Source organism: Meles meles, chromosome 5 (genome assembly GCF_922984935.1).
Source record: "Meles meles chromosome 5, mMelMel3.1 paternal haplotype, whole genome shotgun sequence".
NCBI lineage: Eukaryota > Metazoa > Chordata > Mammalia > Carnivora > Mustelidae > Meles > Meles meles.
This window is the reverse complement of record NC_060070.1, coordinates 72,336,588-72,354,408: the sequence shown is the minus strand read 5'-3', so window position 1 is coordinate 72,354,408 and position 17,821 is coordinate 72,336,588. Positions and strand designations below refer to the sequence as shown.

At 38.9% G+C, this 17,821-nt stretch overlaps 2 protein-coding genes across 5 annotated transcripts in view; one reads left to right on the top strand and one right to left on the bottom strand.

Annotated features, from left to right (window-relative positions):
* L3MBTL3 (L3MBTL histone methyl-lysine binding protein 3) overlaps positions 1-4,081 on the top strand; it is a 112,769-nt gene extending 108,688 nt beyond the window's left edge. For 3 of the 4 annotated variants that reach the window (XM_046006689.1, XM_046006691.1, XM_046006690.1), the window contains exon 23: positions 2,105-4,081. In XM_046006689.1, coding sequence (XP_045862645.1) covers positions 2,105-2,248 — 144 coding nt within the window. In that variant the 3' untranslated portion in view covers positions 2,249-4,081. The remainder of the gene's footprint in view (positions 1-2,104) is intronic. The other variant, XM_046006692.1, reaches the window with a different exon arrangement.
* A 2,404-nt stretch (positions 4,082-6,485) lies between these two features.
* Positions 6,486-17,821, bottom strand: part of SAMD3 (sterile alpha motif domain containing 3) — a 51,438-nt gene continuing 40,102 nt past the window's right edge. Inside the window, exons 7-10 of the mRNA XM_046006198.1 lie at positions 13,124-13,324; positions 7,583-7,754; positions 7,000-7,082; positions 6,486-6,770 (exon numbers count right to left, since the gene is read on the bottom strand). Coding sequence (XP_045862154.1) covers positions 6,486-6,770; positions 7,000-7,082; positions 7,583-7,754; positions 13,124-13,324 — 741 coding nt within the window. The remainder of the gene's footprint in view (positions 6,771-6,999; positions 7,083-7,582; positions 7,755-13,123; positions 13,325-17,821) is intronic.

The following is a 17,821-nucleotide window of genomic DNA, read 5'->3' as shown; positions in this document are numbered from 1 at the left end:
TTATATAATCTCAGAAGGAGGCTCAGTAGGGCCCAAGGTCATAATAAACAATTCCACCTTTGTAATGAGCTCCTTGGGAACTGGGATGTTAGTTGACATTTTCATTAATGACTTAGAAGACTTCTCTCGGACCATATATCCTACTAAGGTCTGCCTTGGTTGAGGGAAATGTTAATAGATCCAACTCTCTGCTTGGCCTTGATTGATCAGAGGACTGTCATAGCACAAGCAAGTGAGACCAGAGCAAATGTTCCCCAAAAAACAATGGAACGTTTCCCGTACGTGCCACTGAATTTGTCTTCAATTGGAAAATTACCGTGGAGTGTCTTTCCTTCCTAGTTTATAATAGTAAGATGTTTCCTTACTGAAAATTAGGAAACTTTTTCCAAATAATTAATACTCGGGGGCACCTGGGTGGCTCAGTGGGTTAAAGCCTCTGCCTTCGGCTCAGGTCATGATCCCAGGGTCTTGGGATCGAGCCCCGCAAGCATCAGGCTCTCTGCTCAGCAGGGAACCTACTTTCTCCTCTCTCTGCCTGTCTCTCTGCCTACTTGTGATCTCTGTCAAGTGGATAAATAAAATATTCTTTAAAAAATAATTAATACTCAAAGTTGCATAAGACGGCCCTAGTTTTTACCAATTAAAAGGGTTTTCAGGCTTGTTGTAAATCTTAAACAGCTACTAAATTATATCAGCCTTTATTTGGTAAACTGTTTACAGAATTTGGAGTGGTATTGGTTTGCTAGGTAGGGCTGCCATGACCAAGAACCATAAACCAGTAGCTTAAACAGTAGAGATGTATTGTCCTCCCAGTTCTGGAGTCTGGAAGTCTGAAGAAGGCAAGAAAGGTGTTAGCAGGGTAGCTTCCTTCTGTAGGTGGAGGAAAGGCTCTGTTCCAGGCCCTGCTCCCTGGTCCTAGATGGTGTTCTATCTTTGTCTTCACATCATCTTCCCTCTACACGTATGTGTCTCTCTCTGTGTCCATATTTCCTCTTGTTATCAGGACATCAGTCATCTTGGATCACCGTACTCCAGTATGATCTCATCCTAACCAACTACATCCACAGCAACCCTGTTTCCAAATAAGTCACGTGCTCAGGTTATTGGCGGTTAGGACTTCCATGTATGAACTTGGGACAGACGCAGTCACCTCAAAACAGTACATTGCTGTCAAAATTTCCGATGTACTCTGAGGCAAAGAGCAAATGTGTGTCTTACTTTTTTTTTTTTTTTAACTTTCTGTGTAAAACGGAAAACCTGAAATAAAGGCAATTTATTTAAGGTGGTGGAATGTCCCCAAACCTGAAAATTTTACAAAAAGACTGTTCCTTTGTTCTGTCCACTAAAACAGACATCATCTTCTTCAGAGCGATATCTTTAAACCTCAAAGTTTTCTATTCTGTGGAAGCAAAGAGTTTTACTCTCAGAGAGACTCAGAGCAAGGAAGGATGTTGGTCACAGTTACCCACATAATACAATCAGCCTAGTGTGCAATTCTTCACACCACCTTTGCCACCTTCATCGCGTGTGTTTCCATCTACACTGTTGATTGCCCTTGTTAGTTACTACTCTTTTTCTGTGTGTGAAGGGTAATTGTGGCCACTCTAAAAGTGAATGTTATTTATCACTTTTTTTTTTAAATGCAGAAAGCTAATTTTAAAAAAATGTGAACATGCAGCCAACACGTTTGCCCAAATTCCTTGTTTATATCCACAAACAGCTGTGTGCTTACTGTGTGCTTATTCCCCTCTCTCATCCGAAAATCTGCCATAATGGGAGCTGGATCTAAGGCACCCCAGCATTTCCCAGATTCTGCTTGACTCATTGCCTAAGTCAGAGTCATCACGGGGAGATACGGGCGTCTCCCATTTTCCTGCACGCCGATTTTTCAGATGACTGAGTTTTCACTTTGCTTCCAGTCCACATTTGGTTATTGTCGATAAGAAAGCTTCATGAATTGGGAAATGTCGGCACACATGAGCTCCTGTCTGTGCCGTTCTCGTGGTGCTGTACAGAAGACGGCTGATAACATAGCTTCACCTATTTGCCACGCCACCACGTCTGACTGAGTCATAATCTTTTTTGTCTTTTCTTCCCATTGTAGCAAATTGATGGAGAAGCCTTTCTGCTTATGACCCAAACAGACATTGTTAAGATTATGAGCATTAAGTTGGGCCCTGCTCTCAAAATCTTCAATTCCATCCTGATGTTCAAAGCTGCAGAAAAGAACTCTCACAATGAACTTTGAAGATGGGGAATTTGGAAGACCATCAGCTTTCTGCTTTAAAAGCTCATGTTTTATTCAAAGCACAAGGACAGTTATAACTCCTACGCGAGAAGTCTCCAAAACTCAAAAGAGCGATGCTATCTGATTATTTATATTCCTCAAGAGACAATATATACGAACCCTTCTGAAAGTCCTTCGGCTTTTAACCAAGTACTGTCTAACAGCGGTCATCCTTTGGTTCTGTTCACTGAGCTAAATTTATCTTTGTACATCTTTTTGAGGCTCGGGGGTGGGGGGAAGGGGACTTCGTTAATTATTTATGGTAAAAGGGGGGTCAGAGTAAGAACTTTTGGCATTTTGTAAACATTGTTGAATTCTCTTTCATGCACACAGTTTCTTTTTCAGTACTTTCAGACACCTTTTTATATAATCCAAGTTCAACTGAAACCAAATTAGTCAAAACCTGGCTGAGGTTCGCCAGTGGGACTGTTACCTGTATTGTTCATCTTGTGCCATATTTTGAATTGCAACATTATGCTAAGTATAACTTTGCAAGTCATGATATTGCCTAACTGCTTGTCATAATTTGTTGGGGCTGGACAGTGGTAAAAATTACTTTAAATCAGTGTTTTTACTTTTGCACGCTTTATGAAATGTTAAACAAATTACTTTTCACCAGCATCTTTACTATAATTACCAAAAACATGTATATAAATAATGGAATTGAAAAATAAAATATATAAATAAATTAGGTGATGTATTTGAATGGCATCAATCTTATACATGGTGGTGCCCTATGTATTTACAAGAGTCTGGTGGTATCAAAGGAATATGCAGTTATATTGGGGGGAGGGGGATGTTTGTAAGGATCTTGAACTATTTGTGAGACGATCTTGAGCTTCTCTCTGATTGCTAATGAAGTAACTGGTGCTTTTCAGAGCTGAAGGGGTCATTCTGTCGACGGAAACACTAATCCATATAGAATTCTGTCCCAGATCATCTTCCTCCAGACCCAAAGGTTTTCTTCAGGTTGGCTGAAGAGGGAGTGTATGGATTTTACTGAAAAGGTAGGGTGGGAGGGAGCAACATCGGTCAACATAAAGCTTCTAAATGCTCACAGATCCAGGGGCAGCTTTCCAAAGCAATTATTCAAGAACCTCCGTTTTGGAAAGGTTCCTTTCTCTGCAGAACGGTTCACCTAAGTTTTATAAATGTACAGATGCACTTTAAATGAAAGCCCTTGATTATCTAGAAACAGCTAGCAGTAGTGTTTCTTTTCCAAGAATGTCTTTCCAACACAAAAGTTAAATTATTTTATCAGCCTTTGGATGTAATGTCTACTCCTAGGATGGGCCATTTATTTGAGGGCTATTATAAGAGTAGCAAGTAAGTTCGTAGCATGCTGTCTGAATTCTAGGGCAAGTTCCGCCTCTCTCCTTAGTTGCCCTCATTTTCTCGGATGTAGGACTTCCTTTGATGTCCCCCATTGGGAGTCTACTAGCAGTCCTTTGCATTTGTCATAATTCAAAAGGGCCATGGCATCTGCAATGTCCCTTTCATTTCTTTGCATGAATCTGCTTAAATAAGTTTTTTGTTGTCAGGTTTTTTTTTTCCTTTTTATGTTCTGTTCAGAATTTGTACATTCAAGTTGCACTTGTTATGTCTGACATGAATGAAATAAAATCTTAATTGCAGATACTTTTTTTTACATATGTATGTTTTTTTTTTAGAAAGCTTGTCAAACAGGCAAATGAGAGCAGGAGCAATGTCAAAGATTTGGGCATTACCTCACTAGGTAAAGAATCTGCAGGATTCAAAATTGTCAAGCTGGGTCCCAGGTGATGTGAAGAACAACAATAAATAAGTGAGTAAATAAGTGGAGGCATTTTTTAAAAACTGCAAACATGGGGCGCCTGGGTGGCTCAGTGGATTAAGCCGCTGCCTTCGGCTCAGGTCATGATCTCGGGGTCCTGGGATCGAGCCCCGCATCGGGCTCTCTGCTCTGCAGGGAGCTTGCTTCCTCCTCTCTCTCTGCCTGCCTCTCTGCCTACTTGTGATCTCTCTCTCTGTCAAATAAATAAATAAAATCTTAAAAAAAAAACAAACTGCAAACACTGTGTAAGCCAACTGGGACCTGTCTGCAGGTTGGAATATAACCAAAGGATGCCATTTTGGATTCGGTAGACTCAGACTCCAAAGAAGATAGAGGTATGTTAGTCAACAATAGGAGTATTTACCGAGGGGCAGGGCCGTGCTGGGGGCACTGGGGATACACCATGGGAAGAGACAATAAAGCTTAAGTGAATTTGCCCTCACAGTCAGCTCATGTCTGCCATGTTTAAAGCCAAACCTCATGGCTGTGTTCCTGCAGCTCCAACCCTCCCTTCCCCAGCCCACGAGGACAAAGAGAGGCTTTCATTGACCTTTAGCCACAGAGCCTGTGTACTTCCAAGGAAAGGAATCTGTAAGAATTGAGTAAATTCATTTGGGAAGAGGAAGAATAAGACAGATTATGGAACTAAAAAAGTAAAGGGAAGTAGATACTAAAAAAAAAAAAAAGTAAAGGGAAGTTTGTAAGGAACGAAAGGCACAGTTCAGGGAAGGGGAAAGGGAAGACACAGAAATCATGGAATTAGGGACTAGTTCAGGTGAAATTGATAGGAACTGATTTGGCCCTCTGCCTGTCCATTGTCACTGAAGCAGGTAGTGAACAGTCACTGTAGAGGCAACTGATCAAATTGCATTTTCTAGCTCACTGACTTAAACATTTTAAAGAATAGTACTTACAGAGAAAGGGGCATTAGAATGAGTATTTCCAGAGATGTATGTCATACAAATATTTTTCAATAATTCATATGAATCCCTTTCTTTGTAAACTTTTAAAAAGTTGATGACATTACCCCCCAAAATGCTCACGGCATTGTGATGGAAGTATTAACACACTTAAGTCTCTTCAGTCTCTAAACCAATCTGTTCTGTCAAAACTGATGGGTTTTTTTGAAACTGTGATGATGATTATCAAGGAGCACCTCAGAACTGTAATGTTGTCATGTATCCTTATAAAATACTTGAAAAGAGTGCACTGAGTCTTGTCAAACCTAAGGACTCCTTATGTACCGTCTTTAGGAACAGAACAAATGGAATGACGGCATGGGACTCTGAGCTGGGTGGATGAGGCATCAGGACCCAGACTTCAGAGACAGGCAACAGAGCAAGTCGAGGAAGGGGCCAAGCCAAACACTAGAAACTGGTGCCCAGAAGGCTCTGGGAGGGAAAAACCAGGTCCATATTACAGACCTAACAAACCCGAACAGCAGCCATGGCTCACACCAACACCTGATGTCAAAGTCAGGGAAAAGTAGGATGATATGGGACAAGAACAGGGCCATCACTGTGTGTCAAGGGAGGGAAGCAGTGGACGACTACACAGGTCACAGGTGGTCAGAACCTGGGCCAGCGAGATCAGCTAGCAGTGAGGAGACCTCAGGAATGAAGCAGCCTTTGTTCTCAACAAACGTGGTTGAAGGAAACCAAAATGCCTGGGACCAGGCAGGTCAGCTGGAGGAAAAAGAACTGGGGAGTATGTGCATCTTCTTAAAATGTTCAAGACTAAAATGTTTCCAAGCCATATTCAGACCAAAGAGGCAGCCCACAGGACACAAATGTACAGCTCCTGGATATCGAGTCTCCCGAGGGTGCGCATATTGGGCCGAGTGTGAGGTGTGATACCCGAATCAAAGGACTTGAGGTATCTGAAGTGGAGGGTCTTTCAAAAACTAAAGCACCCTAGAAAGTGTAGCTCTGGGGGCACCTAGGTAACACAGTCAGTTAAGCGCCCATCTCTAGGTTTTGGCTTAGCTTGGGATCTCAGGGTGATGAGATCAATCCCTGCATTGGGCTCCACACTCAGTGTGGAGTCTGCTTGAGATTCTTGTTCCTTCTCCCTCTGCCCCTCCCACTTGTGTAAACGTGTGCACTCTCTCTTAGAAAAAATAAATATTTTTTTAAAAAAGTGTAGCTTGGATCATTGAATTTCTTAGAACTCCAACAGCTCTTTAACATAATATTTTATTACAGAATTTCAAAAAGAATTTCAGTATCTAAGCATAAAGACAGAAGGTACTAAAATTCATTTGCATACTTGAGACAAGACAATTTTCTAATACCTACCTCTACTATAATGCTAAGTCAAAACAATTTTTTTTATAAAATTTTAGGTATCCCAGAGATTAATTCTGATGCAATATTTGGCATGTCATTAAGTAACTGGGTGTTGAAATCCTACTTCCTTTTCCTTTTCTTTCGTAGAACGAAAACAGGGACTGTGCATATCAAAAATCAGCGTCTCTAGGAAGTTGAGGGTTTGGGACAGTCTTCTTGGACACTCAACTCCAAATACATGGAAGGCAGCAATGAGAGCAGCCAAGGCTGTAATACAGTCATCTACCTTTGTGAGCTTCTCTTTTTCTAAATACAAAGAAAATTCGCAGACATCGACATTGAAAGGGTTCTTGACTTCTAACACGGGTGTGGAAACTTGCACCTGAAATAATAGATAATAGACTCACCATTCTGTGATGTGGATAATGGCTAAATAATAAAAGGTGCCTCAATTTAAACATGATATTACAGTAAATGAACTTGTCATAATGCAGCATATTTGTAAATACAATGAAACCGTACTTCAAAGGAGACCACCACCCTGTTTTCAAATAAATTATCATATGACGATGTGAAACGTCAAACCCAGTGATCACTGACATACTGCATACCTTCTCATTCACAATGACAAAAAGGCTGGGATCATCCCCAAAAACATCTGGTAGGAGCAAACATGTGGCTGTCATCTTCAGATCTGCCAAAACAAATATGCTTAAAGTCCAAGTGAAAATAAGGCTTTGCCAACTATAAGCAAAAGCCAGTCTTTAAACATGGATTTTTGTTTGTTTAGTCATTTCCTTCTACAGAGAATAAACCGGCTTTATTGCATCAGTGTTTCACAACTATTTAACCAACATTGCCTTCTAATAAAAACCAGATCTCATGTTCTGCCCTCCAGGTCATGGCCAGAAGATAAGAGCCCTGTACTCTCTGTCCATCAGCCAGGAAGATTTTAGCATGCTTTACCTCATGATGTGTATTATGACACTAACAGATAACTAGTTGCCCTAAATATAATTTTACAGGATCAAGTGTACTTTTAATTCTGTACCTCAACTTGCCCTATTTGAGAATTTTTTTCATCCTGCATGTTGTTTCACTGAATTACTTATTTCTAAAATAGAGCTTTTCTAATTATCCCAAATTATCCAGATAACATTGAGACCAGATTGCCCGGGACCCAAGTTTACTAACGTTTCAACATTTCTTCATCTGTGTGCTGTTTCATTTTTTCTTGCAATGCAATATTGATTGGATTGTCCATCACTGAAAAAGAAGTCAGTATATTTTCTGAATAGGATTCCAAAATGTGCTTTATTTTCTTATAAATATCTGTTCTCGTAAGAAGTTGGAATTCCCTGAACATCTAGGAAAAAGAAGAAAAAGATCACAAGAAAAGCTAATGTATAGAATGTAAGGAGTAAATAACTCTTTAGGCTTATATTAAGCTTTGAAGGCTAGTTTAAAATATATACAAGGTATCTGAGTAGATTTAGTGGAGAGTAAAGACTTAAAGACAGAGGAGGGAAAAAAAATGAAACCTGAAATGAATAGGATAAATAAGATAAATAATGGACATAGCAAACTTCTATACCCATAGAATTAAAACTTTGCACAGACTCAGCTAAATGAGGCTTCCAAAGATACATGCGTTATTTTGGCTATTTGGCTTCCAGCTAAGATTCTAGGACCTTGTATTTCTTTAGATGGTATGCAACAAGAGGCAAAACAAGAAAACTGTTAGATCTTAGGAAGCAAGTAAAAATACCTAATCATAGTGTTCAAAAGGGAAAGAGGAGAGCTTTAGAAACAAAACTAAGTGATGAGAAACAGGTGTAGGCAATCTGATTACAAAGTAAAAGCAAAACCAGTTTACATGTATGGGAACCCCTTTACTCAAAACCACCTTTTTCTGACACTGCCCAATTTCTCCCTGTCCGAGAATTCCACCACCACTGGAGCCTCCCCACTGTTTTTTTAATTAAACATTTTTAAATGTTAAATTCAATTAATTACATATAATGTATTATTGGTTTCAGTGGTACAGGTCTGTGATTCATCAGTCTTATACCCAGGGTTCGTTACATCACATGCCCTCCTAATGTCCATCACCCAGTTACCCCATCCCCCCACCCCCCTCCCTTCCAGCAACCCTCAGTTTGTCTCCTATGATTAAGAGTCTTTTATGGTTTGTCTCCCTCTCTGTTTTCATCTTGTTTTATTTTTCCTTTCTTCCCCGGTGATCCTGTTTTGTTTCTTAAATTCCACATATCAATGAGATCATGTGATAATTGCCTTTCACTGACTGACTTATTTTGCTAAGGATTATCCACTTTAGGTCCATCCATGTCATTGCAAATGGCAAGATTTCATTTTTAATGGCTGCATAATATTCCATTGTGTGTGTGTGTGTGTACCACATCTTCTTTATCTGTTCATCTGTCGGTGGACATCTGGGCTCTTTCCATTGTTTGGCTATTATGGACATTGCTGCTATAAACACTGGGGTGCACACGCCCCTTCAGATCACTACATTTGTATCTTTGGGGTAAATACCCAGTAGTGTAATTGCTGGGTCATAGGATAACTCTATTTTCAACTTTTTGAGGAAACTCCATACTGTTTTCCAGAGTGGCTGCACCAGTGTGCATTCCCACCAACAGTATAAGAGGGTTCCCCTTTCTCCACATCCTTGCCAACATCTGTCATTTCCTGACTTGTTAATTTTAGCCATTCTGACTAGTGAGGTGGTCTTTCACTGTGGTTTTGATTTGTATTTCCCTGATGCTGAGTGATGTGGAGCACTTTTTCATGTGTCTATTGGCCATTTGTACATCTTTGGAGAAATGTCTGTTCATGTCTCCTGCGCATTTCGTGATTGGATTATTTGTTCCTTGGGTGTTGAGTTTGGTAAGTTCCTTATAGATTTTGGATACTAGCCCTTTATCTGATACGTCATTTGCAAAGATCTTCTCTCATTCTGTCAGTTGTTTTTTGCTTTTGTCGACTTTCCTTTGCTGTGCAAAACCTTTTTAATTTGATGAAGTCCCAATAGTTCATTTTTTGCCTTTGTTTCCCTTGCCTTTCTCCCCACATTTTTTTTTAAGATTTTTATTTATTTATTTGACAGTCAGAGATCACAAGTAGGCAGAGAGGCAGACAGAGAGAGAGGAAGGGAAACAGGCTCCCCGTTGAGCAGAGAGCCCGATGTGGGGCTCGATCCCAGGACCCTGGGATCATGACCTGAGCTGAAGGCTGAGGCTTTAACCCACTGAGCCACCCAGGTGCCCCACCCCACTTTTTTTTTTTTAAGGGTGGCTTTATAAGACAACTCATCATCACTCACACTGGTAGGAATCAAAGTACTCATCACTTCCCCTAAAGCTCTGTAAAGAAGAGTTACATACTACCCATGGGGTTTCATCATTTCTTGAACATTTTGGTAGATCATCAGTTACCCAAAGACTAGGTCCAAAAGTAGTTATCAGAAAACTGGAATGCACATTCTCAGAAAGGCATGGTGGCTCTTTAATTAGGCAACCTTCAGTGGACCACTAATCTAGGATAGTGGGGAACATGGTAAGTCCAGTGAATTCCATGTATCATCACTGTGGGGCATCTCAACAGAAAAATGGGATATATATATATATATATATATATATATATATATATATATATATCAAATGGAGGGGCGGCTCAGGTCAGAATCTCGGAGTCCTGGGATCGAGCCCTGTGTTGGGCTCTCTGCTCGGCAGGGGGCCTGCTTTTCCCTCTCTCTCTGCCCCTCTGCCTACTTGTGATCCCTCTCTCTGTGTCCAAAAAAAAAAAAAAAAAAAAAATTTAAAAAAAATCAAATTGAAACTCAATTTGAAAATAACATTTACTGAAATGAAAACATCACCGAATAGGGAAATGCATATGGGAAACAGAAAAGTTTCATGAACTTGAAGATAGAGCAATAGAAATTATTCTGAATAACAAGAAAAAAAAAGAGAATTAAGATTAGTAACCTGTGAGACAAAACATGGAGTGTGGAGAAAGGAGCTTTTCTGTGGCTAATCATTCATGACAGGAATTTGGCTGTATGAGGTTTGAGGAAGGTGACACAAATAAGTGAATGCTTTGAGGATAATGGGTGCCAGTGGGTGCTGTTAGAGTCAGAATGTATGGAAAAGGAGTCAATTAGGATAAGCCCTCGGTTTGCGTTGGACTCGAAGGTATAAATGCGACCTCATGGTTATATGGATATATGAACAGATACAGATTTTGTGTGTGTGTGTGTGTGTGTGTGTGTTTGTGCACATGTGCACCTCTGCAAAGGTATACATCCTGGCTTTGTTCTGTGAGAAATTGTAGAGCAATAATACCTCCGTAGCTATGAGTATACCTAGGGCTAAAATCTTTGTTCCTAAATATCATTCTGATTTTCTGTTCAAAGAATGTGTTTTGAGGGGAGGAGGGTGATGAACGCAGGTGGTGATGAAGGATCTATGCAAACTCTCCTGTCCAATGTCCCATGCTGGCTGCTTCTCTTCTGCCACACCTGTGCCCACAAGCTCCCTAGGCTCACAGGGCTTCACAATGGTAGTAGCAACAAGTGGTGGGAGTAGTTTGGAGCAGGGGCAGCTGTCCTGCTCTAGGGATTGTTTGTTAGCTAGGTGTTTGCAAGCAAGGTCGAGCTTGCTTTTATTTTAGGAAGCACAAGGGTTTTATAAATATTGTGAATCCCAGCTGGCTGTATAAGGCCTAGACAGGCACTTCCTGAAGAAAGCGGAAACGTTCAACTCTTTTGTTTAAAACAATAGATAGACAACTTTATTCATTCAGTAACACAGTCATTACAAAAACCATATCCCAATCCATATTTTGGATATAAAGAGTGAAATGCCTGAGGGAATGGGAAAAAAAGAGACCTAAGACAAAGCACGAGACACAAAGTCTTAGGTCTAAAACCTGCTCGGCCCCCCACTCAGATTCATTCTCATCTATCATTCTTTGAAAGGCTGCTGAACCATAGCTTATCTGTTTGAATCACTAAACCTGTGCAGCCCACAAGCTCATGAAGACCTCCTAAGGCTGCAACATCAGTGTCCAGACAGCCTCACCAACTGCTGCGGGCTGTATGTTTTTGTCCCCCAGGTTCCATTTGTTAAACCTATTGCTTAATGTGATGGAATGAAGACTTGGGGCCTTTGAGAGGGGACGGGTTATGAGGGTGGAACCTTCACAAATGGGATTCCTGCCTTTATAAACGAGTCCCCGGATAGCTACATTGCCCCTTCAGCCATGTGAAATGAGAGCTAGAGAGCGACGTTCATGAACCAGAAAGCAGACTGTCAGACACCAAACCCACCAGTGTCTTGATCTTGGACTACCCCAACCCCAGAACTATTGAGAAATAAATTTCTGTTCTTTATAAACAACCCAGTCCATGATATTTCCGTTACAGCAGTCCAGACAAAGACCCCCACCATTCACTAACTCATTCAGCATTGAAAAAAAAAAAAAATCAGTATTTCATTTGTATTGGGGAGCCTGGGTGGCTCAGTGGGTTAAGCCTCTGCCTTTGGCTCAGGTCATGATCTTAGGGTCCTGGGATCGAGCCCTGCATCGGGCTCTCTGCTCAGCAGGGAGCCTGCTTCCCGCTCTCTCTCTCTGCCTACTTGTGATCTCTGTCAAATAAATAGATAAATTAATTTAAAAAATAAATAAATAAAATTGTTGTGGCTGATAAATATTTACAAAAAAATATTTCATTTGTATTGAACACACAATATTCTGCAAGGCACTTGGAGAACTACTAACATGCTTAAAAAATGCTCCTTACACTTACAGAGTTTATGGGCTATCAGCTTGACAAGGTTTTGCTTTAAAACAATATATTGTTAGGTGTGTCAATCTGGCATACTCTTGAAATAGCCAAAGCCTCCTGGCTATTACTCTTCCTAGCAACCCAAAGATGAAGAGAAAACAACTAATAACTAAGGTAGTGCTGCTGAGAGACGAACAGATAAAATAATCCATGTGAAGCACCGAAAATATGCCCCCTACGTAGTAAGCACTCAGATGTTTGCTATAGGCACGATTATGAAAATAAAATATGCGGGCAAGTTCTTTTTCATTTTGTGGAGGAAGAATAGCATGGATAACTTTTATTTTCAAAACAGTTGATTGCGCCCACAGAATTCTTCCATGAAATGTGTTCCCAGGTAAAAACTTCAGTGAATCTTTCATTATGTACTCCGCTAACATTACACTAAGATTGTGATAGGACCGTGTAAAGGCCCCTGTAAGTAAACTAAATGGAAGGGTATTTGATTTATTTGTTAAATTTCATATATTCCACTTTATAAAGTTATTTGGGATCATAAAGGAAATAGATTTTGAGTAATGCTGCAGACTAACAGTTCCTTAGTAACTATCTTGATTATCTAAAGGTATGCAAAGGGAAAATGTTTCACACTGTCAAAACACCCCTAAGTAGTCGTCCCCCCAGCCTCCCAGCATGTTCAATGACAGGGAAATCTTTAATCTGAAGGCAGGCAGTGTATGTTATTAGAATATGCTTCCAGAAATTCTTACCAAATGGTCCTAGTTATAGCCTGTGGAGTCTCATGCACCCTACTGAGATTCACACCCACCATTTGCTACGTAGTGCTGTTATACTCCAAAAGAAAAGAAAAAAAATCAATTTGGACATTAAAATTAGAGAATATTATAAACGAATAAAGATACCTGGTAAGGACACTTCAGGAAAGGAAACATTTTAAGAATGTCCTTCAGAGGTGTTCTGCTGCCAATCAGCTTTCTTCTTATTTCCAAAGTCTGACTCATCCTCCTATCAATTTCTTTCCAGTTCTTTTCTGTTTTCATATATTCTTGCTGGAACCAGTTAATATGTTCATCTGTCTCAGAATCTAAGCAAACAGTTTCTTCCTGCAAAATATTTTTGAAATATCAATATGTTTCATCTTTCAAGTGGCAGTTTAACACTTCGTGAGAACTTGAATCATGGGCTGTTATTGCACTTGTCATGGACTCCTAAGATGAGGGTTACCACGTGTGATTACAGTTGGCCTTGACTGTGGGTAACAAATGGACAGTCTTTAGCAAATCAGATAGTTCATTACTTACTATCATTACCTACAGTCCGTTCTCTTGACAGATGTTAAGAGATACTTCCTTTTCTACATACCCTTTTAGTAGAAACCTAGATTATCTACAAGGTTCACACGTAACAGGAATGTTCTTTATTTCTGCTCATTTAAATATTAAAAGAGATAAAGAGGTTTTAAATTAAGGTTTTGTTATTGCCTCTGTTTGTATTTTTCTTTTTTAAATGCCTTTTTATAACTGCACTACTATGCCATAAAATCCAAATTCAAAATGATATAATAACAGTGGGTATTTTGTGACACTGAATCATCAAACTGTCAATTATATTTACTCTAAATTTGAGTACATTGGGTGGGGTGGATGGCTACGAAATACCTAGCATATTAATAATCCAAGATGATCAGTTTGAGTAGCCAAAGAAACAAGTGTTTCTAGAATACTTTGTTGAGGAGCAATCAGAAAACAGAAAGAAATAAAAGGCATCCAAATAGTCAAAGAAGAATTCAAAACTTTCACTATTTGCAGATAACATGATACTCTATGCAGAAAATCTGAAAGACTCCACCAAAATATTGCTAGAAGTAATATATGAATTCAACAAAGTTGCAGGATGTAAAATCAACATACAGTAATCTGTTGCATTTCTATATACCAATAATGAAGCAGCAGAAAAAGAAATCAGGGAATCAACACCGTTTGCAAGTGAACCAAGAACAACAAGATACCTAGGAATAAACCTAATCAAAGAGGTAAAAGTTCTGTGCTTGAAACCTTAGAACACGTATAAAGGAAATTGGGGAGGACACAAAGAAATGGAAAAACAGTTGATGCTCATAGGTTGGAAGAACTAACATTGTTAAAATGTCTATACTACCCAAAGTGATCTACACATTTAATGCAATCCTTATCAAAATACCACCAGCAGTTTTCACAGAACTAGAACAAACAATCCTAAAATTTGTAAGACCCTGAATAGCTTACGCAATCCTGAAAAAGAAGAGCAGAGCTGGAGGCATCATGATTCTGGACTTCAAGCTATATTACAAAGCTGTAGTCATCAAGACAGTATAGTACGGGCACAAAAACAGACAAATAGATAAATGGAACAGAATAGAAATCCCAGAAATGGACCCACAATTACATGGTCTACTAATCTTTGACAAAGTGGGAAAGAATATCCAATGGGGTGGGGGAGAAACAGTCCTTCAACAAATGGTGTTGAGAAAACTGGACAACAAGATGCAGAAGAACAAAGCTGGACCACTTTCTTACACCACACACAAAAATAAATTCAAAATGGATGAAAGACCTGAACATAAAACTATCAAAATCCAAGAGGACAGCATAGGTAGCATATGACCTTCCATAACAACTTTGACCTCTGTCATAGCAACTCTTACTAGACATGTCCCTGGAGTCAAGGGAAACACAAGCAAAAATGAACTATTGGTACTTCATCAAAATAAAAATTTCTGCACAGTGAAGGAAACAACAAAACTAAAAGGCAGCTTATGCAGTGGGAGAAGATATTTGCAAATGACCTATCATATAAAGGGCTAGTATCCAAAATCTAGAAAGAACTTACCAAACTCAATATCCAGGAAACAAATAACCCAGTTAAGAAATGGGCAGAAGACATGAATAGACACTTTTCCAAAGAAGTCATCCAAATGGCTAACAGATACATAAAAAGATGCTCAACCTCACTCATCATCAAGGAAATACAAATCGAAACCAGGATGAAATGCTACCTCACAACTGTCAGAATGGCCAAAATTAACAACACCAGAAAAAACAGGTGTTGGTGAGAGTTTGGAGAAAAGGGGAACCCTCTTAACTGTTGGTGGGAATGCAAACTGATGCAGCCACTCTGGAAAACAGTATGGAGGTGCCCCAAAAAGTTAAAAATAGAGCTACCTACAATGTAGCAATTGTACCACCAGGTATTTATCCAAAGTATACAAAAATACAGATTTGAAAAGTTCCATGCACAACAATGTTTACAGCAGCATTATCAACAATAGCCAAACTATGGAAAGAGCCCAAATATCCATTGACAAATGAATGGATAAAGATGATGTGGTGTGGTGTGGTGTGTGTGTGTGTATAGTATGAATATAAATGGGAATATATATGTGAATATTACTCAGTTTTCAAAAAAAAATCTTTCTGAAAACGTTACCATTTGCAAAGACATGAGTGGCGCTAGAGTGTGTCATGTTAAGTGATATAAGTCAGTCATAGAAAGACAAATACTATATGATTTCACTCATGTGAAATTTAAGAAACAGATGAACATATGGGAGAGGGAAAAGAAGAGAGAGAGGAAAACCATAAAAGAGACTCTTAAAGGTGGAGAACAAACCGAGGGTTAATGGAAGGAGGTAGGTGGAGGATGGGATAGATGGGTGATGGTATTAAGGAGGGTACTTAGGATGAGCACTGGCTGTTGTATGTAAGTGAGGAATCAATGAATTCTACTCCAGAAACTAATATTGCACTGTATTAACTAACTAGAATTTAAGTAAAATATTTAAGGGGCACCTGGGTGGCTCAGTCAGTTGGGTGTCTGGCTTCAGCTCAGGTCATGATACTGGAGTCCTGTGATTGAGTCCCATGTCAGGCTTCCTGCTCAGTGGGGAGTCTGCTTCTTCCTCTGCCCCTCACCCTGCTTGTGCTCTCTCTCTTTCTCAAATAAGTAAATAGAATCTTTAAAAAAATTAAAAAGTAAATAAAATATTTTACAAACAAACAACAAACTGCCTCCTGCCATAAGAAAGGAAGAAAGAAAGAAAAAAATTTGTTGAAGGGATACTCAGCAGAACTGCACTTGAGTTAACAAGTTGGCAAACCGTTTAGCTGACCAGAATATGAGCAGATGTCATTTATAAAAAATGGGAAAAAAAATAGGCCTAAAATGTTCCTACATAAGGGCTTTTCAAGAACATAAGAGAGCTTCAGGTAGATCCACTTTCTATGAACGTAGGATGACTAGCAAGACAGACCAAGTGATCAAATCGCTAGAAAAGGATAACTTACCAACTGACTAATAAAACCCTATAATCTTACATAAATATAAAGAGAAAATAAGTTTTTCCACAAGGAATACGCCAAGACCTGGAAGTTTTATAGACAAATTTTACTAAACTTTCAAAACAGAGTGTTTCAAATTTATGCAAATTGTATAAGAAAGTCGGGGTCAGAAGGGTGGCGGGAAAAAGGAATTCTATGAAGGATTCCAACCTATTCTAAGACTCCCCAAACCTGAAAGAACTCTGTAAGAGGAAAATTACAAGTCAGTCTCATTCAAGAACAAAATTATAAATATTGAGAACAAAGAACAACTAACTTAAGCTTATTCCAGAAATGCAACAATGGTCTGACATTACTAAAGGAACTATAGTAAACTAAAGGGAAATATGATTGATTTATCCATTACATTTCACATACCTTTCATACTGAAATCTGAATTTTTTAAAAAGATTTTTTATTTTAGAGAGCATGAGCAGAGGAAGCAGGCAGAGAGGGAAAAACAGAGAAAGAAAGGGAAACAGACTCCCCACTGAACTTGGGAGCCCAATGCAGGGCTCGATCCCACAACCCCAATTTTATGACCTGAGCCAAAATCAAGAGTTGGATGCTCAACGGACTGAGCCACACAGGCACCCCTGAAATCTGAATTTTAGGGTCGCTGTGATAGAAACAAAAATAAATAGGTTTTGAGAATTTTGACATATGACCAATTCTGTAATTAACCTGGATTATCTAAAATTCATAAATACCATATACTGCATTAACCAAAGTGTTTTTTTTAATGAGCACATTTGAAATAATGCGGAAAAAATATGTATGAAATTCAACATCCTTTTAAAATTAAAGGAAAAAAGTTCATCAAAATAAAAAGAGGAATTTTTGAAACTTATAAAGTTATCTACCAGAAACTTAGAACTAACATTTTTAATGTTGAAATTTTAAAAGAATTTTCCTTAAAATCAGAAACAAGACGATGCTGCTCTGCTATACTCTTATTCAGCCTTTTACTATAGATCCTACCCAGAGTAGTAAGATAAGAAAGAGAAACAAAAGTCATGGAAATTGGAAAGATAGAAACAAACTGTCCTCTTTCATAGTTGATGTGATTTGATTGTTTAAGAGAAAACTCAAAATGACGTACATATAATTTATTAGAGTTGGAGAGAGAGTTTTACAAACAACTGAATGTAAGATAAATATAAAAAATTTGTTAACAAACAGAATATATCATTTTTTACAGTTGCAACAAAAAGTAAAAAGCACCTGGGAATACAACTAATAAAA